This window comes from Hoplias malabaricus, chromosome 3 (genome assembly GCF_029633855.1).
Source record: "Hoplias malabaricus isolate fHopMal1 chromosome 3, fHopMal1.hap1, whole genome shotgun sequence".
Taxonomy (NCBI): domain Eukaryota; kingdom Metazoa; phylum Chordata; class Actinopteri; order Characiformes; family Erythrinidae; genus Hoplias; species Hoplias malabaricus.
The window spans coordinates 35,065,890-35,093,286 of NC_089802.1; the positions used below are offsets into that span (position 1 = coordinate 35,065,890).

The following is a 27,397-nucleotide window of genomic DNA, read 5'->3' on the forward strand; positions in this document are numbered from 1 at the left end:
ACTATACATAGTGTTTCTTTTTCCAGACTAGAAAAATGATGGTAAAGGAAATTAAAATCTGAGACAACATTTCACAGCCTCTGTTCATCTAAACATGATGTTCAAACACAGCTCAGTGGCTGCTTCCATAGACGTTGAAGTTAAATAAGTAGCGCTGCGGTAGGTTGGAATCGGGCCACTAGCTACGCTCCCGCTGGGTGGGTGGGGATGGTAACATGGGTACTCTGAGGCTTTTGCTTAATTGAAAGTGGCTCCCTGGGGAGCTGTCAGCGCAGATTTTCCTCATTAGAAGGCAGCTCCAGAAAGTGGCAGACAGCCTTCCCCACAAGCTGTTGCATCGCGCAAAAAACGCCAGGCCGCTATTCCACGCTATCGATTTCAGCCTGGGGTCGGAAGCGTCGGACTGACAGGCAGATAAGGACTCCAATGGCCCCTGGTCCATCATTCAAACAGTGGCCTCGAACTGATGGGGTTTAACTCCGTGGGGGGATAGTGGCTATTGAGCCCCTGCGAGAGAGAATTGGATTATAATGGGTGAAGTAGTTGATGGATGTACTGATGTGGGTGACAAATGCATTAGCGTGCATTTGTACATTTATGCTCTTCATATCTTTACATTTGTTCAGTCTGTTGCGTGTGATTAGTGCTTTATTATGAATTTCAAATTAATACCTGCCTAAATATAGCCTTAGGACTTCCTACCTGTGTCTGACCTCACACAAAATACTGTCTGAGCACAACACTATGACCAAATAATTTTGAACATTATTATACACCGAACAATCACTAAATTAGGAACACCTACATTTTATTTACACTCATTGTTCTTTTATTAGGTCCACTGTCCATACAGGAGCACTTTGTAGATTGGTAATATGGACTGTAGTCTAAATATTGCTCTTAATACATTTGTATCCACATTTCACCCTGTACTTCACTGATCAAGACCCTCACAGGACACACCACCACCACGGCAGTGCCACTGCAAAGTTGAGAATTATCCACCACCCAAAATAATACCTGCTTTCTGGTGATCCTGTGGGGCTCCTGACCACTGAAGAACAGGGTGAAAGGGAGAAAAATATAGTTTATAGAACAACAAATGAACTATAGTCCATTTATAATGTAATTATAAAACTGAAAGTGCTCCTGTATGGTCAGTGGAAATCAGAGAATGGACAGTGAGTGTAGAAACAAGGGGGTGGTCATAGTGTTCATTACTTTGATAAATAAACAAAAGTATGCAGAGAAACAGGTGGACTACAGTCTGTAATTGTAGAACTACAAAGAGCTCCTGTATAGTCAGTGGTGCTGATAAAATGGACAATGATTGTAGACACACAGAAAGTGTTCCTAATCCATGGATTATTCAATGTAGACCACTTTAGTTCTGTCTTAACATGAATAGTGAATAATGAATAGTGGACAAAAAATTTCTTCAGAACCCGACTGGAAGTAAATTTCATTAGAGGTGTGAGAGAGACTTTATAAAAAGCCTGGCTCAGACTTTAGAGATTCTGCATATCTCTCATTCTACCTGGGGTAAGAGAAAGAAAGGAAGAAACTTGAAACTAAGCAGGTGTGTGCCTGGCTAGTACTTGCAGTGGAAATCTCTTAGGAAACTACACTACTAGGATGCTGAAGGTAGTGTTAGTGGGACACTCAGGGGCACTCTCCCTGTGGACTTTGTGGAACCCAATGCCTGAGTGCAGTGACAGGGACACTGTACTGAACAGATGGCTCCTTCCTTCAGATGAGAGTCTCTGAGGGCATATAAAATCCCAGGACAGCAAAAAGTGACCTCAAAAAGTGACCTCGATGTTCTGCAACCTAATAGTTGATGGGTGGTGAAAATACCGGAGAGAATAGGCTGCCATCACATTATGCATGTAGATACTGCACATTAGCATTGGTTCATGTGACTGCCAAATGCTCCAAAGGATGTAAAGCGCTTTGAGTGTCTATTGAGTGCGATATGGTACGTACTCTACTCGGCTCTACTCACTTTTTCATCTGTGGGACTTGATTCATTTTCCTTCAGAACGACTAGCCACATGCTAGTGCTTTGTTTCTGTTTAGCCACATTTTTGCAGCTGTGAGCCTCTCGTCATGTGACCGAAGCTCACAGGTGTGCATTGTTAGCCAGTTTGCTTATAAACCATTCTTTCTTTGTTTAGTCTTCTTGGTCTTCACATGTCTGTAAGATCACCCTTGTCTTACTGTGTTTTTCTAAACATCCCTTGGTTTTCTACTTGTGGTGTTTCTATTTTAAGTCTAGTTCTGTCATTCCTCTGTGTATTACCATGTTAGTAAATAAAACATCTTTGCACTCTTGTCCAGCCACTTGGGTCATCCAATTCCTGACAGATCTCGTTCGGGTGCTTATTGGAATATTGAATATACCAGTCGGTTAAGTAGTAAATGTGACTTTTTTCCATTTGGCTGAAGATCCGACCACTGTACACATATGTCCCCAAAAAGTGATTTATCATTAAATAAATAAACGCTATTTGTGTTATTAATAAATTTGATCATAATATTTTAGTTCTATCAGAAACGTACATAATGAGGCAATTCAAATGCATATTTGCCATTTTCTTCAGGGGAAAGGGTAAAAGGGAAAAGTTTGCAACATAAACTGGTGTATCATCTAGAATCCAGAGTTTACTTGTGGTAAATACAACTTTGTCTCCCATTCAGATGCTATTTACAAATGGGAAAATTGGTATTTACCAGTTTATGACATCACTCTTATGCAGCATTCGTCCCATTTCAGCTCGCATTTAACCATGAGTGAGTACCCAGGTTCTGGTATCTGGTACAACATTTTCCTGATGAAACAGCAAAATAGTAGAGCCAAGCCAAGTAGAGTAGGTACCATGCAGTGGAAAAGCAGCACAAGTGAAACTGTAATTTTCAAATTGTACATTTGAGGACATTCCCTGTACAAGGTCATACAATACAGTGACAGTGAGAGTATAACACTTTCCACTGTCTCATCTTAGCACTTTGTGATATCTTGCTGCATTGTCCAGATTCATGCTGTGCTAGTGTGCTAGTAAGATTGGATTAGCGTAGCATAGCTGCAGAGCTGTGTTCAGCAGATGTGAATGAACCCTGTAACTGATATAGGCCATGCATTCTCTGCTCTCTCCTCATGATGTGACGAGAGGAGACAAAACGATTCATCATTTAATAGAGACTGGCCCCGTGCTGGTCCCCTACATAATGCATGCCTTTGTGTTTGTGCCCTGTTTTGATTCTGATAGATGAGTTCCATGCGCTGCACCAGAGAGGCAATCTTAGATTCCTTTAGACTTGTCGGTTTACGGTGTATTTTTTCTTAAATGAGATCAATAATGTATATGCTCTTTTTCCTTATCATCCTGCACTTTTATATCATCATTTGAGACAAGTGTACTATTTCTTATAATAAAAAAATGTGGCAGAAATTACATTTGACAGAACCCAGGTTGCTTCCCTCCAACCGAGATTTTCATCTGCAAGGTTCTCTCCAGGTTTCTGACAGAGATTTTCTATGTTTTCTTTCTTCAGTTGCTTCTTTCGGGGGAGTTTTTACTTTTCCTTTTTTAAAAAGCCTTTCAGAGTAGAGCGGCAGAACAGGAACTAATACCTGAGCTCCCAGAAGCTGAGGGTTTTTTTTTTTTTTTAAACTTTCTCAGCAGACCAGTGGCTATTACCTCCTATATTACTTCCTCTTTCACTCGAGGGAGGCTCTCAGCAGCAGGGGCCGTTCCTATGACAGACCAACCATGAGTCTGCGCTTTCTTCTTTTTCTTTCTTCAGCCTCATCCATCAGCTTCCCGTGTACTAGGGGGAGTGGAGTTTGGAACAGTGGTCAAGGCGCTTTCGCCACAGGGATCCCATGCTTCTGGCTGAATTCTGGGAACCAGAGGCTGATGAAATTCAAGGAGTGGTCAGAAACCTGACAATGCCTCAGTGCTAACTGACTGTCTGCTGGGTTTGAGTGCTTTTGAACATTTCCTTCAACATACATCAAATTACAATTACAGCGACAATTCAGACAAAAGAATGAATGAGAAGAAAGGCAATGTGTCATTAAATTACATGCAATAATGTCTGAATAATGAACTTAATCATGTTCTTTAAAAGTGGTATTCCATGCAATAGCATCAGTAACCACTTTTAAAGGTTCAGATAGAGCTGGATGATATAAGCAAAATTTGTATCACAATATATTTCTTTATTTCAGTCAATACTAAATAATTCCGATATCAATATGAACAATAAAAGCCACAGAAAATCTGCCAAGAATTGAAAGCAACATGATATTATCCTCAAAAACAAACTTAGTCAATATTAATATTTTTAACTTTCACATTGAGTGCACTGATCTGATGGCAGTGCCCTGTGATGACCGTCAGTCAGTGACAAATGCTGTAAATAATATATAATAAAATATTGAAAATGCAAATAAAAATCACATCTTTGTTTTTGAAACAATTTTTATATTGCAGTATATATTGATATTGAATTATTGTCCAGCCTTAGGTTTAGAATGCAAAATTCATATACTTTTGAGTTGTTATATTCATGGACTGTGAGCTCAGCTAGCTTCGCACATTGCAGTACTTGACTATGTAGCTTGGTGTACAAAATGTTTGCAAATTATTGTGACAGTACGTTGTATGTGCAAAAAATATTCTTCTTGACCTTTAATTTTATTAATGTAATTATGCGTTTGTTCACAAATTTTAGTACAATGTAAATGGCACTTGGTATTTTCAGTTTGCTAAAATCACTTATTTGTAGGACTTTGTCAGGTTCTTAATCTTTGAAGCTAAGCTGTATTTGCATCATGATTGAAGATAACGAGAGTTCTTTACATCAAATGCAGTTGTGTTCTGTCAAGGGTTCATCATGAAAAAACAAAAATAAAAAAAATTTGAAAGGAGAAAGGGAAATACCAAACATATAAATAATGTGGTTATATTAATGGGCATAAATTTAAAAAAGCAACTTTGCTAGGTCTTAACACAGCTTAAGTCTCATTTTATTCTTGACATTTCTTCAACTGTGACCATGTTCAGCAGGTTTTATTTTGTGTTTCACATAGTTTTAGGTATTTTGTTTGTTCTGTTCTGTTATGTCTGGTTCCCTTATATGCTTTTAATATTATATTGTCAAGCACTTTGTATTCCAGTGTAGTAATAAATAAAATGTGATCTTTAAAAAGGGTAATGCCAAACTCTCTTTCTTTTTCAGTTAACTCCTGTGGGCACCACCATCTTTTCAGGCTTTGCTGGAAATAACGGGGCCATTGACATTGACGATGGGCCGAATGGACAGATTGAATACACCATTCAGTACAATCCCAATGACCCGGTATGCTCAAACAACACACCTGCCTCATTAGAATTAACATTTAGTCTCCAGCATGGTCATTGTGCTTGGTTAGTGTTTTTGCAGTGATCTGCATTCCAAAATGGACAGGTGGTGTTAAGAGTCAAGCACTGCCTTCAGTTATCTTCCTTCAGGATCTCCTTTCAAGCAGAGAAAAAATAAATATCTCATCAGGCTGAGGGTGAGATGTACATGTACTACCAGTCACAAGGGCACACCTAGGGCTGGGCAATTAATCGAAGTCTACATTCAGAACTTCTCATTGACCTTATCTTGTCTATATCTCATATATATATATATATATATATATATATATTCTGTTATGTTCCCGCTCTTTATGTATGTATTGTTTGTTTAAGGCCAACCGAGCAACTTGAGCAGCATCTGGGGTTTGGACGTTCTGCGTTTTGACTATAATTAAGACAACACTGAATAAAAAGAAGTCAAATGTAAACACTGAGAAAAAACAGTTTCAGTGACCAAAGCAAATATCACACAGCAAATATAAACAGTGCTTAGAATGCAAGAGGAACAAGCTCCCAGCGACATTAGAGAAAATATCCCAGCTTTAACACTAGAGCATATTACCGGTCCATAACTTGTCACTGAACTATGAGTCAAAAAATCCTCAAAAATAATCGTTCATTAATCGTAATCGTGGTAAAATGTACAATTAATCATTGTGCTCATATTGTCCATCACTAGGCCTAACTGACTTTGTTTTTCATATTCTCAGACTTTTTTGGAGCTTATTTTTTTAATTATTAAATTTCATTTCTGAACCAAATATAAACCGTGTTACTCACTCTCTCTCTCTTTCTCTCTCACACACACACACACACACACACACACACATACACATACATACATACATACATAGAGCACAGAGCACTGACATGGTGGTGGTGTGTTAGTGTGTATTGTGCAGGTACAAGTGGGTCAGACACAGCATGACTGCTCGAGTTTTTAAACACTGTCCACTCTGATAGACACACCTACCTCATTTGTCCACCTTGTAGATGTAAAGTCAAAGACATTAGCTCATCTGTTGCTGCAAAGTTTGTGTTCCTTGTTCTTTAGTCATTCATCAGTGGACACAGTATGCCGCCCACGGAATGCAGTTGGCTGGATATTTTTGGTTGGTGGATTACTCTCGGTCCAACAGTGACATTTAAAGCCTCCAGAAACACTGATTCACTCATACATGCACAACACACACTAACACACGACCACCACTTCAATGTCACTGCATCACTGAAGATGATCCTCCTCACAGTCATACCTGCTCTGTGCTGGTCCTGTGGGGGTCCTGACCATTGAAGAACAGTGTGAAAGGGGGCAAAAAGTATGCAGTGCAACATTTATATTACAGGCTGTTATTGTAGAACTACAAAATGCTTGTGCATGATTAGTGGAGCTGAGAGATTGGACAGTAGACAGTCATAATAATCTGCATTGGCATATAACTATGCACATATTATTATTATTATTAAATATAATAGAATGCATAAACAGTGTGACTAGGGGTGTTCAGAATTTTTTCATGCACTCGCTGTTATTAAAGAAAAAAGCCTCCAAGTGGATAGGGCTGAGACACTAATGAATATTTTAGCATTGAAAGGCAGCACGAAAGATTTCCAAGGCCTTCTGGAACATTCCGATTGTTACTTTTAACACAGATGAGTTTATAACACAAAGAACACAACTTGAGGTTTTTTAAATCATGCAAAAATGTGCATTAGCAACACTATTGTGTATATATTCAAAGTATATAGTCAAGTAAAAGTGTGTGTAAGATATATGAATGTACTAATTATAATTATGAATTAATTATAAATCTATCAGTATTTCACTTAAGTTTATGTTTTTTACTAAAAGGGGACATCTACGATTGTGGGGAGACGCAGTTCCCTCTGGTTTGTTTGTATTCAGAAGCTCCGTGTCTTTTAACATGAAAAAGTGTGTTTGAGAAGAGCAAACGACTGCTGTTTGTACATGATTTGAATTACCACAGAAACTCATTTGTAACTCAAGCTGTTTAGCTTTGTAGCATTTTCGGTACCTGTTTACATTCATGCAGTTATCCGTCTTCAGAATTTTTAGAAATTTCCACCTTAAGTTATCCGAAACAGCAAAAATATGTCAATATTACCGACCTATGGAGCAGGAATAGACCAGTATCCTCATTTTGGTTTGTGCCTTTAATTGTTTGGAGATGGATGTGTTTTCCCTGCCATGGGCAGAGATAGAAAAAGCCTAGCATACCGGGCTGAGACACATTTTTACCCATTTACTGAAAGCAGGGCTTCATAAACTGATGGTAAACATAATTTAGACCAGGTTCCAGCATGCAAACAAACTGGAGAGCTAGGAAATGGTGAGAAAACATCTTCTGAGTTTTGTAAAAAGTGTTGTTTGATTATAATTGTGAATGTCCCCTTTAAATGTAACTATTTTGTAACTGTTACAAGCCACATCGTGTGTGTGTGTGTGTTTGCTAGTCTGACCCAGCTGTCTTGCCTCTACAGACTGCAAACAGGACGTTTGACATCCCTCTCACCCTCTCAGGCTCTGTGGTCCTCAGAGAAAGGCTCAACTACGAGGAGATTACACGCTACCTGGTCATTATCCAGGCCAATGTAAGTCTGAGGGAAACAGACCGACAGAAGGCAAGAGCTCTGGTCAACAGATTGTGATGCGCCGTGCCAGAGTGGTAATGCATACTGCTGCAACTGGGAACCTTCTATTCAGCTCGGACTGCTGCTGCTGTGGCTGTATTGAATCATTTTGCAGGGCGGATCACATTGCAATGGCCCTTTTGTGTTCACTTTCAGCAGCTCTTTTCCAAGCTATTAATCTGACTGAAACACAGCCTTTTACATAATACATGACTCAATAATCACAAGCGTGCAGCAGCAGCAGTAGTTTATGGAAGATAAGATGACAGCATTTTCACTCGTAGTCACAGAGGATGTAGGTTTTACTGGGAAATAACTACAGATTTTGTATTCGATAGCAGCATATGAATGTATCAAAACATGAATATAAATGTACTGATCCTGCTGTGGACATTAGAGTCAGCACATTCTGATTAATGTGTGATGATGCATTTTTCAGTAAGATTTCCACTTACCTTCTAGAGAAAATTAAAATCTCTAGACGTTTTCAAACAGCTCCCAGTTGGACACATTGTTCATTTGGTCACCTTCACATAATATATAGGTATACCTTGTAGTTTAGTTACAGACTATAGTCCATTTGTTACCTTGCACACTTTTTAACCCCCTTCCTTAAAGGGGGCCATCACAGAGAAGGTGTTATTTGGAAAATGGATCATTGTCAGCACTGCAGTGGCACTGATGGAGTTTTTAAACACTATTGCATCCACCTACTTTGTTGGTCCACCCAGTGGAATAGCAAGTTGGATGTATCAGAGGGGCCACCGTCTGTATATGTAGAAGGTGCACCTGTGTGGTAAGTGGAGATGATAAATTGAACAAGGAGTGTGGAAACGAGGTCGTTTTAAGTCCACCAGACTAAAAGGTTGTTTCAGTATATAGCATGTGTCAAACCGATGTCTGTATGAACGTTCATATTAGAACATAGCTTAAATCATCATACCTATCTTCAATAGCTCATCGTCTTTCCTGGTCCATCACTACACAGGTTTGTACACAGCAGGGTTTAAATTCCATATGTATACATAGTTATAATGTCTTTGACTTGTACCACAGCCATTCTAGAGGGTGGGCCATTTATATGGATACACCTTAATAAAATGGGAATGGTTGATGATATTAACTTCCTGTTTGTGGCACATTAGTATATGGGAGGGGGGAAACTTTTCAAGATGGATGGTGACCATGGTGGCCATTTTGTATCCAAATTTTGTTTTTTCAATGGGAAGTGGGTCATGTGACACATCAAACCTATTGGGAATTTCACAAGAAAAACAATGATGTGCTATGGATACTGGAAACCTGTGCTAGCATTTCTCCTGCGGTGTCGCTATCAGTGTGTGAAGAGTGGGAGAAGAGGGTTGCATTGACAATCCAACACAATGGGCAGCACTTTGAACACATTTTATAAGTGGTCAGAAACTTGTAAATATCTCATGAAAGAATAAAGTTACGTTAAAATCAAGCACACCGTTGTATTTTTTTTCATTGTGAAATTCCCAATAAGTTTAATGTGTCACATGACCCTCTTCCCATTGAAAAAACAAAAGTTGGATCCAAAATGCCCAACTTCAAAATGGCCGCCATGGTCACCACCCATCTTGACACAAACAGGTTAATAAGTTAATACAAGTTAATATCACCAATCATTCCCATTTTATTAAGGTGTATCCATATAGATGGCCTACACTGTACTATTAGTTTCTTTCCTCAATTGCCTATATTCTATTATTGGGGTCACTAATAGGTCTGTCACTGTCTGGGTCCATACCCAGAAGCTGTCCTATCTGAACCAGGACCTGTAACGGATAGACTGAAAAATATTTAATTATGAATGCAGTGTTTATTTTAACTGTTGTAACTTATCTAGCCATTACAGTACATGTTTAGCAGTCCAGGAAACTCACAGACCAATTGCATGCATTATACCCATCATGTGATGTAACCCAGCCAATCAGATCTTCTGTGTATTATGAAGAGTGCTGAGACTGGATTGAACAACACACTGAAAGCTCCATATAGAGTCTATATAAACAGAACACAGGATAAAAGGTCTCTTGGGGCACATTCAGGAAACCAGTAACATAATAAATAGAGAGACTGAACACTGTTTAAAATATGAATGTGATTTCTCATGAGGCTCACCATGGAGTCTGTTTACGGATAAAGTCCCGTCCTTTAGCAAAGTGGACAAACAGCTTGCTGGTTATAGATGAAGTGCCGCCCGCCATCAAAAAGAGACAGTCGGCTTGCTGGATATGCAGCAAGTGGCAGAGGTGCAACGGTATTGCAAAGCTAGTGGGGAAAAGCAATAAAGTCAACCACATAAACAAGACAAGTAATTAATCTGCACATTTTTTATAACAAGAATTGCTTTATTGTTCAATTTTACTTGAAATGAGAAAAGAATATTTTATTTAGAGTGATTTTGTTATTCTGTGTGCAAACATACAAAGATACATAGAATTGTAAATGGGATTTGCTTTGACATTTATAAAATATTGACATAACTACTAGTCTACTTCAATATAAAGGATATGGCACTGATCAAAATGCAAGCTAGATATTATGATATTCCAGACCTTGGCTCGAGGAAATTGTCTCTAACTGGATCTTAACGCATTTTAATGAAATACACCTGGTCAGATACATCACAGAATGAAATGCAGCATTATTATGAGATGATAAATGTTATTCACAAAACCCACAAGTGGTCTTACTGTTTTGGTTCACCCGTGTCATATGTGTCATCCTCCTCCAGTAAAAACTGCATTGTGTAAGTTTATCTTTTAAAAGAAATTCTGAACGTGTTTCAAAGTAAATTTTGGCTTTTTTCTTCAGGACCGTGCTCCTAACACTAAAGACCGCCTGACTGCCACCACTACGCTAACAGTGGACGTGCTGGATGGAGATGACCTGGGACCAATGTTCCTGCCCTGCAACCTGGTCGATAACACTCGGGACTGCAAGCCTCTGACCTACAAGGCCACTGTGCTGGAGCTGTCAGACCCGGTGAGCTTCTGTATTCCCTCTTTCGAGTTTAAAGAGTAACTGCACCCATTCCTTATCACCTTTGTTCTCCTTTTCTCCCATGTTCCCCAATTCTTTGTTCTGTCTCTTTCCTGTTCCTTCATTCCTCATTAAGTCTCTCTCCCCTGTTCTGCATCAGTATGTCCTCTCTCTCTCTCTCTCTCTCTCTCTCTCTCTCTCTCTTTCTCTTTCTCTCTCTCTCTCTCTCTCTCTCTTCCCTGCATGAAGTAGGTTTAATTCACATGATTATGATACACATTGCACAACAATCAACATAAATAGAATAAATGGGAATAGACATAAACAAATAGACGGTCACACTTTACAATAATTTTAAAAGATTGTATAATATTGAGTTTTAACTAGTTCTGTTTTATTATCATTACTTCATTATTAATTGCGATATTATCTAACCATTAGTATGGCTTATTACTTATCTAAGTATCATGAATTATGAACCTTATTGTAAAGTGTGATTTACTACAGCATATCTGTTCTGGTCAGTAATACTCTATTTTTGACTATACACTAAGTATGTGGGTATGTAGATGTGGTACTTTCACTTCATATAGCCCTTTAATTACAACTTTCATTGTGACTTTATCCTACGCAGAAGGTTTCACCTAAATGATCCCCTGCTGTGAGATGTGACCTGTGGACAATAGCATGGCAGGAGGTGTGCTGATGAAAGAAAAGTAGTTTTTAAGCTTGTTAGAAGAATTAATATCTTGAAGTCTAGTCAGAAAACTTTGTGAACTATATTGTAGCCTTTAGAAAATTGTACATTTTTTATGGTACATTCATACTTTTTTAAAAGTGGATGAAGATAGGTTGATGGTTGCAGGTAAAAGCTTTGCTTTGTTGAAATATCTCATGAAACAATGACAAGTTTTCTATATATTTAATTACTCTGTATAGAATGTTCACCCAGGTAACTCCACCTTGCTGGTTAAACCCAACTATAGCACATTGGCTGTAGCACACACCCACTCCTGTCTGGATTTATTTTTTATTTTTTTAATGGACAATTTTAACCTGGCATCGTGTTCTGACTATCCATAGCATCTTTGCTATTTGCTAAATTTGAGACTGAAACTCGCACACAAAAAAATAATCACAGGCATAGTCTTATGGCTCTTTATTACAGCATGGTACATACTGTACTTGACGCTACTCAACTTTGCTCTCTTTTTGGATTCTGGTGGGTTGTTTTCCTCTACTACTACTAGAGCTTTCCCTCAAAATGTAGCTGGTGATGTGGCAAAACACAGTCAGTAACAGGCACATTGAGGTTTGGAAACCACAACAACAGCATTGGTAATATTAAGTGTTGTTTTCAGGTTGTGTATTTGTGTTTGGTTGTTTTTTGGGCTTGAACACAGCTTAGCCGTGAATCAGTTCAGAGAGATCAGTATGTTTTTCTTATTCTTCATTGCACCATGATGCACTCTTGCTGGATTATTTTGTCAGCTACCAATCCCAGGAACGTTTGAACCTGTTTGAACAAATGTGATCTGGGTGGACCTGGCCATAAAATAATGTTACCATATTTCAGGGCCTTTTTGCAATAAGGATATTCTTGGCAATATGATATATATATAAATTCTAACATTGTATAAAATAAATAATGTAGCATATAAATTTACCACACAACTAAAGTGCAGAAATTTTAGTGTCTGCATATATACAAAACAATACCCTTAAAACTTCACTGTAATTGTGAAGATTTTTATCATTTTAAAAGGTATAGTGAAATGATATGATATGGCACAGCCATAATCTCTAGTTGGATACTACACAAATGGCTGTCTGCATTTCATTGTGATTGACACGTCTCTCTAGCCAATCAGTGCTCTACAATGTTTACAGGTCCTACACGGTTCGCATGCAACCACGAGTGAGCAGGTTCCAAATTTGTCTAATGGAAGGGCAAAAAAGCAAAGTAGAGTTGAGTATTGTAGTGTAGGTACCATGGGGTGGAAAAGAGCCAATACAGTGTTTAACTTTAACCCTTTTAACAACAGTTAAGCCCACTGTGCTAAAATTCCTATGCTAATACTTGCTGATACTTGAAATAATTCAGTCAAACTTGACAAGCAAAATGGCATGACTCAGACTTTTGAACTTTCATTCAGGGACACGTTCACCCACTCCTCAAATTCTTCAAAATCAGCACAGAGAATGCCACATATACGTGTAAAAGTGTACAACATCTAATAAAACATTTACCTGCTGCACAAAAAGGACTGTGAATTAAAAAAAAAAAACAGAGCCCAGTGTTTAAGTGAAAGATCTGTTCATAACAGGTTTCAAGCCTGATGTTTTGTAACCAAAAATACTGCATACAATAGGTCTGCATTTCAAACCAAATGTATAATAGCAGCCTGTTTGAATTAAACAAGTATTAATCTGAAATCCATTTTCATACAAAGACTCATTAACATCCTGCAGTGTAAACAGACACACCCTTCAATCAGCATCACATTGTTGAAGAAAACGGAGGGAGATGTTCTTGATGCACACTACTTACCCCATGTTACAACTCTCCCTGTTACTCTCTTTGGTCTTTAACCCTATATTTACAGTGGATATGTTATTAGCCAGTAAGAAATATGGAATCTCAACCAGTAATTTAGTGTTCTAGGTTTGACTAGTTTTTTTTTTTTTTATTTTTTTTTTTATGATAAGCACATGCAGCTTTGGTGCATAAGACTGATTCTAACTCATATTTGAATAGAACACCGGGAACTAGATCTAGATAAGAGTTATTAGGAAAATTTTCTGTTTGTGTGTGTGTGTCCAGATCACTATTTTGCATCTATGCCATGTGCTTTTTTTCCCCTCGCATGCTCATTTTGACTTACCAGAGTCCTCTGTTGTCTGGGTTGGAGTGTTTTTAAAAATGAAACGACAAAGTATTATAACCCACAGGCACAAATAGAGTGAACTCTGCTCTGCACATGTGATGCAGAGCTAGGCAGAGAGGACAGAGGATTTAAGTAAGGAGGAATTAGTTAAGGAAAAAACAAAAGGAACCGGTTGTGTTTTGGGGGGGGGGGGGGGGGGGGCATACCTGTAGCAACACTGAGCTGGAATTCATTAACATTCAGCTAGCTGTTGTCACACGATCATTTTAAGCTTTTGATCTCTAACAACCTGCACACAGCCAGTAACTTTCAACTGTTTTACCGGAGTTTAAATTTTTTTGTTTGTTTCATCTTGTAATTGAATTGTATTATCAAATTAGTTAATTGAATTTTATTTGTTTGTTTAAAACTTAATTTTTGTTGTTTGATCTTAATATTTTTTTTTTTGACCTTATTACAGTTTTTCTCTACTGTACTGTATATACACACACAAGCGCACACCCACACTGATCAGCCATAGTAAATGTTACTATGCTCATTGTATTTTAGTTGTAGCTGGCAGGCACAGGCATGCACTTGTACAATCACAGACACATTCCATCTTTTTCTTGGCCTGCTTTATTAGCTAGTGTTCAGCACACCCACAGAACCACCACAAAGCAGGAATTAGTGACACAGAATTGGCCCAGCAGGGATCGCCCATGTTAGAGTAATTAGAGTAGCCAGGGCTGCAGTGGCGGATCAGGAACGGGTCATTGTATACTCAACAAGCGATGATAGTAGAGCAGGTGAGCAGAGCCGGAGTGTGCTTCTGGAGAGACTTGAGATACTGGAGAGTGTGTGGGGTGTAAAGTAAATTGGTACAGGAGCACTGGCCAGCACTCTCAGCAATGGTTTGTCTCCTGAGAAGACTTTAAGACATGGTGTTAGGGTGGGTAGGCTCCCGGCACATTTGTGGCCTCTGGTGGCAGAGTTTGGCTGTTTAAGCTTGCAGAAAGAGCTACTAGTGTTTTATCAGCTACACTGACCCTACAGGCACTCTTATTGACAGACCTTTTTATGTGTATACATTCTTATCCCCATTTCACCCTGTTCTTCAAAAGTCAGGACCCACACAGGACCACAGCTGAGCAGGTATTATCCGGTGGAGGTGGATCATTCTCAGTGCTACAGCACTAACACTGACTGTGCTGTGTGTTGCGCTAGTACGAGTGGATCAGACACAGCAGTGCTGCTTGAGTTTCTACAATGAGTGTAGATACAAGGTAGATCAGTGCTAACTGATCCTCTGACAGGTATTTTATTCTCTCTGTGTGGATCTAGTGGTCGTTAACTGTAAACAAAAGATGAGATGAGGGAACACCCCCCCCCCACACACACACACACCCCCACCCTTTTCAAGTTAGAAAACAGGAAACATATTCTACAGTGTACACAGGATATTGACTGTGTACCCTTTACTGCACTTCTCACTTCAGTCTTTTCGTTCCGCTTTGTGTTCTTCAGATTTTAAAAGTGTTTGAGGTTAAAAAAACAACAACTTTCCCACAGCTCTTTGTGGCATCTTCAGTGAAGTAGTGCCATGACTCGAGTACAGTTTGATTTCTCTTTGACAGTTTTCTAACTTCAGTGATGCACTTAAAGCATTTTTATTGTGGAGGTGTGAGTGCATTAGGTTTTTTTTTTACTGGATTTCCTCAGCAGATGAGAAGCCTCTTAAATCATGTTTACCTGAATGATTAGAGCTGCTGGTCTTCTGGCCGTGAAAGCAGCAGAGGGCAGGTTTTACAGGTGTTCTGAGAGGACGCTGTGATTAAGTATTCTGAGCTTGGTCACTCGTTTCTCCTGATGTATGTTCCGGACTGTCCAGCAAATGCTGGCCACTTAGACACAATATTTGCAATATTTATACCGCCAGGGTTTCACTTTTCTCACTATCTTGCATTACTTATCAATTTCTATGTGCTCTTTTTTGGTGAATAAAGCCAAGTATTTCTCTCTCTCTCTCTCTCTCTCTCTTCTTTTTTGCACTTTGTAGTATATGTATGCAGTGTGTGTGTGTGTGTGTGTGTATATATATATATATATATATATATAATTATTCTATCGGTTGCCTGGAGATAAAAATGGTGCCTATGTGAAACAGAGGTCTCAATGGCTCAATGGTGCCTCTGTCTTTCTCCACCTCTAGTTTGCTTTAATTATTCTCTCCCTAAACATTTTCTTCCCACGAGAAGCTTTTACAGTGTGTTGTAGAATGGCTTCAGCAGGATAGTGTCTCATGCCACCAATCGAAGAAATGGACAGACACAGACAGAGGACTGGAGGGAAAGTGGAGATGTTTTCATCAGTGCTAACTGATCCTCTCTGACAGGTATTTTATTCTCTCTGTGGCACACGGCTCGAGTGGCTCTTTCCCGCTATAACAACAAGAAAGGTCAACTTGATTGAGGCTGAAGCACAGACCCCCCTGCTGCTACTGCAGCCCCCACAAGTGTCAGTAGCGCCTCGTCTGGAGTCAAATATATCTGGGAAAATCCGCCATGCTCAGAAAGTGGAGATGTCGGCGTGGGAGTAATTGGAAGTGGGGGAGTTATCAGCCGTCTGTGACCACTGCCCATTCACGCTGAGCTATGAAGGCTATTTGAAGCGCTCTCCCCATCGGCAGTATGGATGATTATTGAAACTACAGAGGCTGCATTGAGCCCAGTGCTCTTGCCCACTCTGTGTCTCAATGCAGCAAAAGTGGCAGGAACACACATCCGATGCTGTGTCCATCCATTATATAAGAGCATCAATTAGAAAGCTGTCTGAATTTAGCATGTTCAGGAGAATTATTTTTATAAATATACTAATATAATCAATATGTAGAGCTTTAGAGTCTTAGTTGACAGTGCTACAAAATTAAACTTTAACACTTTATCATTAATGCACAACAGAACCTATTTGTAAAACAGTCTTTAAAGGCATAGTTCACAATTGTAAAACCTGTCTCGCTCTGTTATGCTCACTGTATAACTGCAAAGTGCTACAAAAAACACCTTGAGTTACAAATGAGTTTCTGTGGCAATTCAAACAGTGAATAAAAACTTACAAACAATTTAAACTTCATCCATGTACAAACAATAGTCGGTTTTTCCTCCTTAAACACACTATTCCACCTTAAAAGATGCTTAGCCTCGGAATGTGAACAACCAGAGAGACTGAGTGACTATGTATGTGAGTGAAAGAGGGTAAATTGTAGGTTTCCATGTTGATTGAGCAACAGATCTTGCATGTCTCTGGTACGACACTAGATGCTTACGGAGATACGATGCTTATGGAGATATCTTCTACAAGTGACATTATTTCTCTGCTTCTCACATATTTAAAACATTTTTCTTGGCCTTGTGTTTGTTTTGTACTCTGGCCTTATGTTAGAAAAAGTCCAGATGACCAAAGGAAAAACAATTTTTTTAATTGAATCTAGTCTCTTTTGTTTTGGTAGTAAGTACATTTTAAAATAATATATGGAACTGTTCAATAGTATACATTTAAATTAATATATTTTAATTAATTTATATAAAATTCAGTTCATTTACTCATTAATTTGGGGATCTGTAGCTCCTAACCCATAAAATGTGGATTCTGGAAAAGGGAGATAACTTCCATTTTGAGACAGAAATTAAGTAGAAAATATACATTCAGAGGTGTGATCAGACTGTGCACTCTCCTTTATGCAACAGGCAGTGATAATGTCACAGTGCTAAGTACAGCTCAAATTATTGTAAAATTACACTGTAAAATTTTGTGAATTATCGGAATAAAGCTTGCGACGGAGTGAGACAGGCCAGACTTGTGGGGGCTGGTAATTTGCATCAGGAAATAGCAGCCTCATTGTGTAGGTGAATGGTGTCTCTGTGATAAGCGGGCCGGAGGTGGTCTGGGGCAGGCGTGACACAGGAGGGTGGGCAGTGAGACGAGGACAGCAGCGCTGATGAGCCTCCACTTTGTTTGCCCGCCTTTGGCCTCCGAGCCACAGCAACGACTGCGTAGCCACTCTATTTCTGACAAATCTCTTGGGTTTGCGTGTTTATCTCTGTGTGTGTATGCACCTGGCCAGATGTTAAAGGAGTCGCTATGCTTCTTGTTGATTTACCAATCGCTCTGTTTAGTCTGCTACGAGCCAGTCTGGTATTTTTCATTTTCTCTTAAGCTGAGAAACCCATGTTTGCTCTTGGTTCTCAGCTCTCAGCAGTAGTCATCTTTCCCTATACAGAGACAAAGTGCTGCTAGTGAGCAACAGGCCGATGAAATGTTTGCTCTTCTAACCACGAAGTCCGTATGTGGCAACTAAACTGCTACATGCAGCCTGATTTGATCATGGATTTGTCATTAAAGAATTACAGAATGTTAAGGAGAACAATTAAATGTGCTGTTCCTGGCTGTCAGTATCATTTTATTGCAGCCTAATAAAAGATGCAGGTATTTTAAAGAAGTTGCTTTTTTAGATGTTCCTGAGTAATTTTACAGCTAATTCCATGCACTTCATCCTTGTTTAGGGAATGTTATCAGAACAGATGTCAGTCTCAAAATCACTGTAAAAACAGCCTTTTATTGGTTTACCCATGGGAAAAAGAGAGGTTGGAACATGCTCGTATATTATTCATATTTGCAGTAGATATTTCACACCATCATCCCTTCTGGGAAATGTTCACGCTAAATGTTGTGATGTAACACTGATGGTTGCTGGATCACAAACACTAATTTAACTCTCAGCGTATATATTGAATTCAGCTCACTGGCTCCAGAGAACACTTCCACTGTTCCAGTTCCACTGTTTTACATCCCAATACATGAGTGATTACTCACCCCTCTAGCCTACTCCTGGCTTTAGTGCAGCTGTTCCAGCGCATTCTAGTTTTCAATACCTAGAAGAGGCATTTTTGCTTACTGACTGGCTGACTCCTAATGTTGAAATGTGCAACTCAAGGTAGTGCTACTACAACGTCTGTTGTTATTTCAGCCATATTTCACATTCCAGTTTATGAAATGTTCTGCGCGTTTCCACTGACATATACTGGTTCATGAACCTGAAAAATATGTTCCCAGCTCGAACCAAAGAACAGTAGGTTGTACAGCACGAACCATGGCTGAATAATAGGAAATAAGAAAGGAACACGCTCCGCTTATGTGTGTTTCTGGGGCTGTGTTTGTCGTGACATCATGCACATTGGCCCGAGCCTCAGCTCAGCTTTTGTTAATTTACAAGCTCAGCAGGACAGCTCAGAACTCGGCAACATTTACAGTCGTATTATATCTCACAGAGAGAGGAGGACTGCTGAATTTGTTTTATTTCATGTGAGTGTGTGTCTTTGTGGTGGGGGAGATATTTTGTGGCGTGTGTTTATAAAACTCTATATAGCTGTGCACAGCCTCCTTAAACTTCACGTACTGTTACGTTGACTAAATTTGTCTCCTTTCGTCTACCTTGTTCTTTGGTGGTAGATCATCTAGTGTTATTTTAAAATAAAATGAACAAGAAAAACACTGATGCCGGTGTTATATATTATGAACAAAACTTTGTGCTCCTTTTTTCATTTCTGCATTTATTAGTCACACAATAAAAATCACATGTAAACAAAGACATTGATATGAAGCACCAAAGACCAGACCTTCCAATGACAAGGAGATGTATTTTGGGCTTTCCTGTTTTTGAAAAGCCAGAAACACCTCTGTGACAACTGCTATATGGTTTTGAGATCATGATGTGCTTTCCGAAAAGTAGCATACAAATGAGGATAATTTGGCCGCCTTATTTGGCAGGTTATTAAAAAATATTTTATGCCACTTTAAGAAGTTCCTCATTGACATTATAGAGAATAAAACAGTTCAGGAAATTAGAACTCAAATAAGAAGGTAACTTCAGTGTCAAAAATGTCTATATGCAACAGATAAATGGTGCTGATGCCTGAAGACCTATAAAATTACACCTATGTATTCATTCAAATTTTATTTTCAAATTTAGATAACATCAGCTTATATCTCTAAATCAGTAGCTTAACATTATAACACCAGGTACAACATTGACATCAATGTTCAAAAATACAGAAAAGGTTTCTCACTTTTCTATCTGTGCAAAATGAGCAAAGGCAGGTGCACAGACATAGGAGTGAGTTTGATAATCGTGGGAGACATATTTGCTGAGTCAAAGCCCACCCCAAAATATTAGCTATAAGCTTATTCCTATGTAGATAAGAATGTAAAATACTGCATTTATAATGTTGAGGAACAGCATTTGATTAACATTAACATTAGAGAGTGAGGCTGTGTCCCAAACAACACACTATGGAACTTTTCATACCACACTACAGAAAGCACTGCTAAGGGTGGTATGTGTGTGTGTGTATATATATATATATATACACAGGGGGACAATGAAAGTGAAACACCTGGTTTTAGACCACAATAATTTATTAGTATGGTGTAGGGCCTCCTTCTGCGGCCAATACAGCGTCAATTTGTCTTGGGAATGACATATACAAGTCCTGCACAGTGGTCAGAGGGATTTTAAGCCATTGTTCTTGCAGGATAGTGGCCAGGTCACTACGTGATGCTGGTGGAGGAAAACGTTTCCTGACTCTCTCCTCCAAAACACCCCAAAGTGGCTCAATAATATTTAGATCTGGTGACTGTGCAGGCCATGGGAGATGTTCAACTTCACTTTCATGTTCATCAAACCAGGATGCAATGTTTGAACCATTGGATGCACATGGTCTTACTGGTGCAATGTGCAATTAATGAAGATTGGCCACCAGGCTGGTCCCACAATGTAGCCATGAAACCTCCCACACTAAAATGACAGGTCTGTGTGTGTATATATATATATATATATATATATATATATATATATATATATATATATATATATATATATATATATATATATATACACACACACATACACACAGGGGGTCCTCAACTTACACCGAAAATCCGTTTACGACGCGACGTAGGAACGGTTCAATGTTGTAAGTCGGAACATACGTACATACAATCCTGTCTCACCCACGTTGACCACTTGTTCAGCACAGTAACTCCCCTCCCTAACTATCTCGAGCCGCGTAACCGTGTATTCTTCCGCCGTGCATACCAAACATGAAGTTCGCGTTACAACGTTTATGACGCAAAACAACTTAAGTCGAAACAAGGCTTTATACGGTAAATGGAAGATGTGTCGTAACCACTGACATAACTATTCAGTGCAGCAGTGTGCAGTTTGGGACAAGGCCAGAGACTTGCTGCATGCTTGGAGCGCTTTCTCATAATCTGAACACAGCTAATATTAACATTAACTAACTCAGAACCTCCTCTGTTTTCCTAACAGTTATGTACAAGCTACTTTCATTACTGTAATTAGCCGTTATTGTTATCTGTTGTGCTCTCGTTACTGACGTCAAGCCCAGAGCTGGTAAAAATTAACGTTATAAACCAGACTCTGAGGGTGAATTGGAGACTAGTGAAGCTGATAATTGTAGCAGCTTTATATTTGAACATGTGTCTTAACTAAGGCTGAAAGAAGCCCCTGTGTCTGACCAGTGCTGCATTTTCAAAATAAAGGTTTGCGAATAAAAGCATTGGTTTCAGGCAAGCTACGTTTTTCTGGTCTCCTATCTAATGTTCTTTTAGTATGCTTAAGGGATATTAATGCATCCATTGTGAGTGAGTGCTTTTTACTGAGTAAGTTTTATAGGCAAAACAAAAATGCATTAATAAAGACAGGCTCATTAGTAAAGTACTGCTCATTTCTTCAGATTCCTTGCACTCCACCTGCAATACCTACATGCCCCACTAGTGGGGTGCGCCCCACACTTTGAGAAACGCTGGTTTAACCTGTAGTGAACATCACAGGGTATAACACACTACATTCATATCTCTGGACATTTAGCAGTCCACAAAGCAACATCTGGATTTGGATTGGAAAAAAAAAAACAACAGCAACAGAACAATCGGAAGAAACCAATGCTAACACAGGGAAAACAAACTGTTAGCTGTAAGGGACCTGAGGCAGGGATTGACCTCACAACCCTAGGATTCTGGAGCTGTGTGGATGCAACACTGCCTGTAGTGCTATCATGCTGCGTAGTGTATATTTCATCCACTTTTTACAAAATTCAGATTTTCGATATTTGCGAGCTTATTTCTGTGGTTTCAGATTACTTAAGGTGAAAAAGGCTCCAAACTAAGGAGACAGCTAACTGCATTATCGAATGTGCTACAAATTGTTTCCCCACAATTTTTAGACCTTCCCTTTAACCCATTATGTATATGTTGATTTGATGTGAAATATTGACAAGCAGAATACACATTTTTTGCAGCTCTACAAATTACTTTTTAGCTCTCCCTTTCCTCACACAGCTGAACCAATCTGGCATCGAGGGGCGTACACTTAGGTTTAAATGGAGCAGCAAATGTGTCATCTCTCAGCTGCTTAGGGCGGACATAAGTTTGTGGCTTAGGCCTTATTACCCAGCTTCACTGTCAGAAGTGCTTACCTCAAGGGGACAACATTGGTAAAGATTAATTTGAGCGATTTTTCCACTAAGGATTTATCGTTCATTGAGAAATAGATTAGGGGAAAACCCCCATTCAGAATTGCTTGTTTTGTCTCTTTATTCTTGTGTTCATTCCTCACACCAAACCAAATCAAAGAGCATTTCCTTACAAGCCATGTAACGAGAAAAGCAAAGACACTTGTCTTCATGTAATCGCTATGTTCCATCCAAACCTTAGCTGGTGCTGAACTGAACTTGTGTTCAGACTATGACTCCAGGCACTTTTGAACAGTATATCACACTCTGTCCCGACTGTACCTACCCGGTGTTTTTTGTAGATAATGAGTGATTGAGGGGATATCATGGCCAATCTGGAGCTGGAGGACTCGGTGGGATGTGTGATTTACAGCAGGCTTTGTAATTGTAGGGACTGGGGATTACACAGCACCTTGGAGAGATAAATTTTATCTTGGCTGTTCTGAGATCAGCTGCTGCTGTTGAACTTGGAGACACAGCAGACAGAGCTGGTGGCTTCCAGGCATCATCATTCCTTCACTGTGTACATTCATTTCAGATCAGATTTCTGTGTTTTCAAGCAGATGAAGTCAAAGGATGTTAATGTGTTAAGAGCAGAATAAAGAGGGATACACTCAGTATCTAACACAGTTCACAATAAACCAAAACCTTTGGGAACCACATATTGTGATATCACATTCTTGGGGTTCCTTGGATGCTCACTTGGAATTGATATGTTGTGTTTATAAACCCATAGAATTTTAATTTGAATGTTAAAAAAAGCATCTTGCTATGCATAACTTTTAAATAGTTTTTGACCCTCAGGAGTGGCTTGTGACAAACCGTGTGACTGGTTTGAAAACAGAGTCATATGGACTGAATTTGTCTCAGAATACCTGACAAATGTGAAAATCATATTCCAGCTAGACAGAAATCACATATGTTTCACTATTCACAAATAAATATATCCCAGTCTGTGTCTCACATTTTGCAATTTGTAAAAATAAAGTTAAATTTATAAATGTGTTTTTGGTTATTTCATAATTTTATGTGAAAATGAGCACTCAAAGTTTATTTATAAACGGTTGAATCTGCATTTGTGATTCAAGTCATTCACCATTTTTCTGTGACATATTTTTCTTCATTTCCTTTCTTGGGTTTTTGGATTTTGAGACATTCCTTTCTCATTTCACCTGATCCACACACAAATTCAGCCCTCTATTCACAAATGTGGCCAGCAGGCAAACAAGCTACCGCCAGTTGGCACTATTGGTTTTGAAGTTGTGGAATGGGTTTTGTTACAGAATATCAGATATATAAAACATGGTAATTAGCTGCATTTTAAAGCCTATTCTGCGGCCGATGAAGCGTGTATTCTTGGTAGGACTGTCCTATGAAGACTCCTTATTATCAACCTAGGTCCAACCCCCCGTACAGGTCAGTTGAGGCTATTCTCATCTCTGGTACCACGCTGGTGAAACGAGCTTCCAAGCACTATCAGAGCAACAGAAACCCTCTCTGCATTCAAGAAATCATTGAAAACCCAGCTCTTCCGAGAGTATTTTTTGTACTGAATGTCTTTCTTTAATGCACTTATTACTTCCTGGCATACTGCACTTAATGTAAGGTATTTTGTATAAATTGTGCTGTAGTTCGAATGTTAGATCCTCTTTTGTAAGTCGCTTTGGATAAAAGTGTCTGCCAAATGCATAAAATAAATAAATAAATAAATAAAAAACCTAGGTCACCCAAATGGAATGGTCTAAGGAGGCTGCTTCGTGAAAAGGCCTGAAAGGTCTTATCTGCCTAGAGGCACTAATGTGACTGTAAGTTAAAGTTAAGATTGCATTTGCTTATTAATGTTATCCTGCAACGTTATCTTACGGCTGCTCCCTCCTGTCAGGGGTCGCCACAGCGGATCAACCATGATGTGCACCATCGAACTGGCACAGTTTTATGCCAGATGCCCTTCCTGACACAACCCTCCCTATTTATCTGGGCTTTGAGACTGGCATTGCAGCGTGATGCATTCCAGTGGCTAGGTACACACTCTCTCACACCTACGGACACTGAGTCGCCAATCCACCTACCAATGTGTGTTTTTGGACCATGAGAGGAAACCAGAGCACCCGGCGGACACACCAAACTCCTCACAGACAGTCACCTGGATCGGGACTCTATCCTGCTAGATAGTGCTAATTAAAAAATAGTATAAAAACTCAACCTTAAACCCTGAATAATAATTCAACCTTAAACCCTGAAACTTCAATTTTAAATATATACATTTCAACAGGGATTAAAAATAACATACTACACGTATCTCCATTTTTGTCCATTTTTATTTTACTACATCATTTGAACACAGCAGCTGTCCATCACCTCATGTTTCGTGAAGAAATGACCAATAGTAACGCTCCAAAATTACTCTGAATGAAATCTTTTTACATTGACTTTCATTGAAATATAAAGTTGCTATTTTGGGAGATGACAGCAACAATATGCTTTCATACTGTTACATACCAATAAGCTTATTAATTAAACATGGTATAGAGACAAATAAGATAATTTGGGCAGAGAATTGTGGGTAACTGAGGGCCATGAAGAATACGTCTGTTGCATCCGTGAAATCACTCAGAACAGAGACTGCCTAGGCTTTGGAATGCAGCTATTGAAAGATGCACAAGAAGCCTGTAACAACAAAACAGGGAAACACAACTAATCTGTTTCACCACCTCAAGCAGAATCACCCAGTTGAGTGTGAGTCAAAAATGCCATGAGTGCAGTAGATTTATTTGTTACAATATTTATATTATACAATATCAGAATCTTGGTAAATTGCTATTTTTTTAATAAAATAACCAAAAATGTACATATCTTTTGTTTTGTTGTTTTCTACAGAATGTTTGATAATTTATGATTATATTTAAATACAATATTAGCATTTATTTTGTTGCAATAGAATGCGCTTAAAATGTATCAAATATTTTTCTTTTTTTTTCTTTTGTCCAGAATATTATTATCGCAAAAAAACCCATGCTCACCCCCTCCAACAATGGTACTTCAAACATAACCAGCTTATTAAACCCTCTGCTTTTCACACTGGCCATACCCCAGTGGTCTCCAGCACCTCCCAGCATTAAGTTCCCACTTAAGCTTGTCAGGGAATTTGGTGGTCAGCGTATGTCACTAATGCTCAACTTGCTCAAGAATATGACACAGCTGCAGCTGTCTTGGGCTGTGCTTAACACTGAGGATTAGCAGGGAAGCCTGCCTGTCGCTGACATGCACAGGAGCTTTCTTAAAAGCTTCATTTCTTTTCTTTTTTTTTCCCCCACAGTTATCCCATGGTTCACCCTCACTTTCTCTCTTTAATGGGTGTCATTTTAGGTTTTCAGAGGGCAGGCTGAATTATAGATGAGCTGCTTATTTACTTCTGGTTGAGACCTGGAGTTTGTGATTCCACACAGCCATGCAGAAGAGCACAGAGAGAGAGAGAGAGAGAGAGAGAGAGAGAGAGAGAGAGAGAGAGAGAGAGAGAGAGAGAGAGAGAGAGAGAGAGAGAGAGAGAGAGAGAGAGAGAGAGAGAGAGAGAGAGAGAGAGAGAGAATGAGGCTTTTGGCTCCAGTGTTACTGTTCAATGTCTACAGTTCAGGAATGTGAATGCAGGTTCTCATGTATGCAAAGACATTCCTTCAAAGTGGCTCTGGGACTCCAGTAAAATCACAGTAAGAGCCTCAGACCTCAGTTTTCTCTAAATTTCTATAAAACCATATCTGAATATTTCCACTAACCTGAGACCTTGTCCCACTAAGATCTTGTCCCACAGTTTGCAAAGACATCTTGAAGAAATGGCCTGGCCACACTAGATGTCACTATGAAGCAACTTGATTGTTTTCATAACTAATATTTTGCTTTTGAAATATAGGAATTACAGTATCTCCTTGTACCCATTGTGTAAAGCTCAGTACTAGCATTCTTTATTTATTGAGTCTGGGGCCGGCCCCTCATGGCTGATTTTACCAAGTGAACAGCTGAAAACATTGCTCTATATACTGGCCCCAAACTGAGAGCAGCCAATAAGAAACGAAAATGTTTACACACATTAAGAACGTTTTTTTTTTGGTTTCAGCATTGATAAAAATGTAATCACACGATGAACACAGTCACATAAAGAGAACCCTGAGGTTCTACACAGTTAATTGGATCATCCAACATTATTAAACTAGGTAAGGTTTCTGATTTTAGTTTATTATTTGTGATGTAAAACATCACCGGAGCATAAGGTGAGTCCTATATCTATAGTATGGAGTTTCATCTGGATGCAGCCAGAGTTTGCTTTTCAGACAATAGACACCACTACAGAAAGTGTAACCCTTTAGGCTTGGAATAAACAAACAGGTCATTCCACATTGAGATGATTATGCCAATGAAACCTCGTGGTAGTTGTGTGTAGGGGATGCCTTGCTGCATCAGAGCTTTTCCATAATTTACACAGTCGACTATTCTGCTCTGTACCAAACAATCATGCAGAAGAACATGGGCAGTTGTGCAGCTCAAGTGTAATTGGGTTAGGCAGGAAGACAACAACTCAAAGTATAAGAGCAAGTTCACATTTGAAAGACTGAAAAGAGACTTAATTATGGTTATTGTGTAGCCTGACTTGAGCACAGTTGAGGTGCTGTGGCAGGACTTTTAAACAGGCTGTTTATGCTTGAAAGCCCTCTAATGTGGTTGAAGTAAAGCAGTCCCGTAAAGAGTGGTCCACAATTCCCTCTAACGATAGTATTGATGTCCATATTCAAACTATTCTACCAGGTACAATTGAGCAAGCTGTGGTAAAAGAAGAGTGTTTTTCCATCACTACTAAACAGAGTGAAAGTTGATGTTA

The 27,397-nt window shown here is 39.1% G+C and overlaps 1 protein-coding gene across 11 annotated transcripts in view; it reads left to right on the forward strand.

Annotated features, from left to right (window-relative positions):
* The window catches only part of pcdh15b (protocadherin-related 15b), a 323,490-nt gene that overhangs the window by 91,939 nt on the left and 204,154 nt on the right, over positions 1–27,397 (forward strand). For 10 of the 11 annotated variants that reach the window (XM_066663505.1, XM_066663496.1, XM_066663499.1 and 7 more), the window contains 3 exons: positions 5,248–5,367; positions 7,914–8,024; positions 10,905–11,075. In XM_066663505.1, the coding sequence (XP_066519602.1) occupies positions 5,248–5,367; positions 7,914–8,024; positions 10,905–11,075 (402 nt within the window). Of the gene's footprint in view, positions 1–5,247; positions 5,368–5,450; positions 5,567–7,913; positions 8,025–10,904; positions 11,076–27,397 lie in introns of those variants that run through there. The other variant, XM_066663502.1, reaches the window with a different exon arrangement.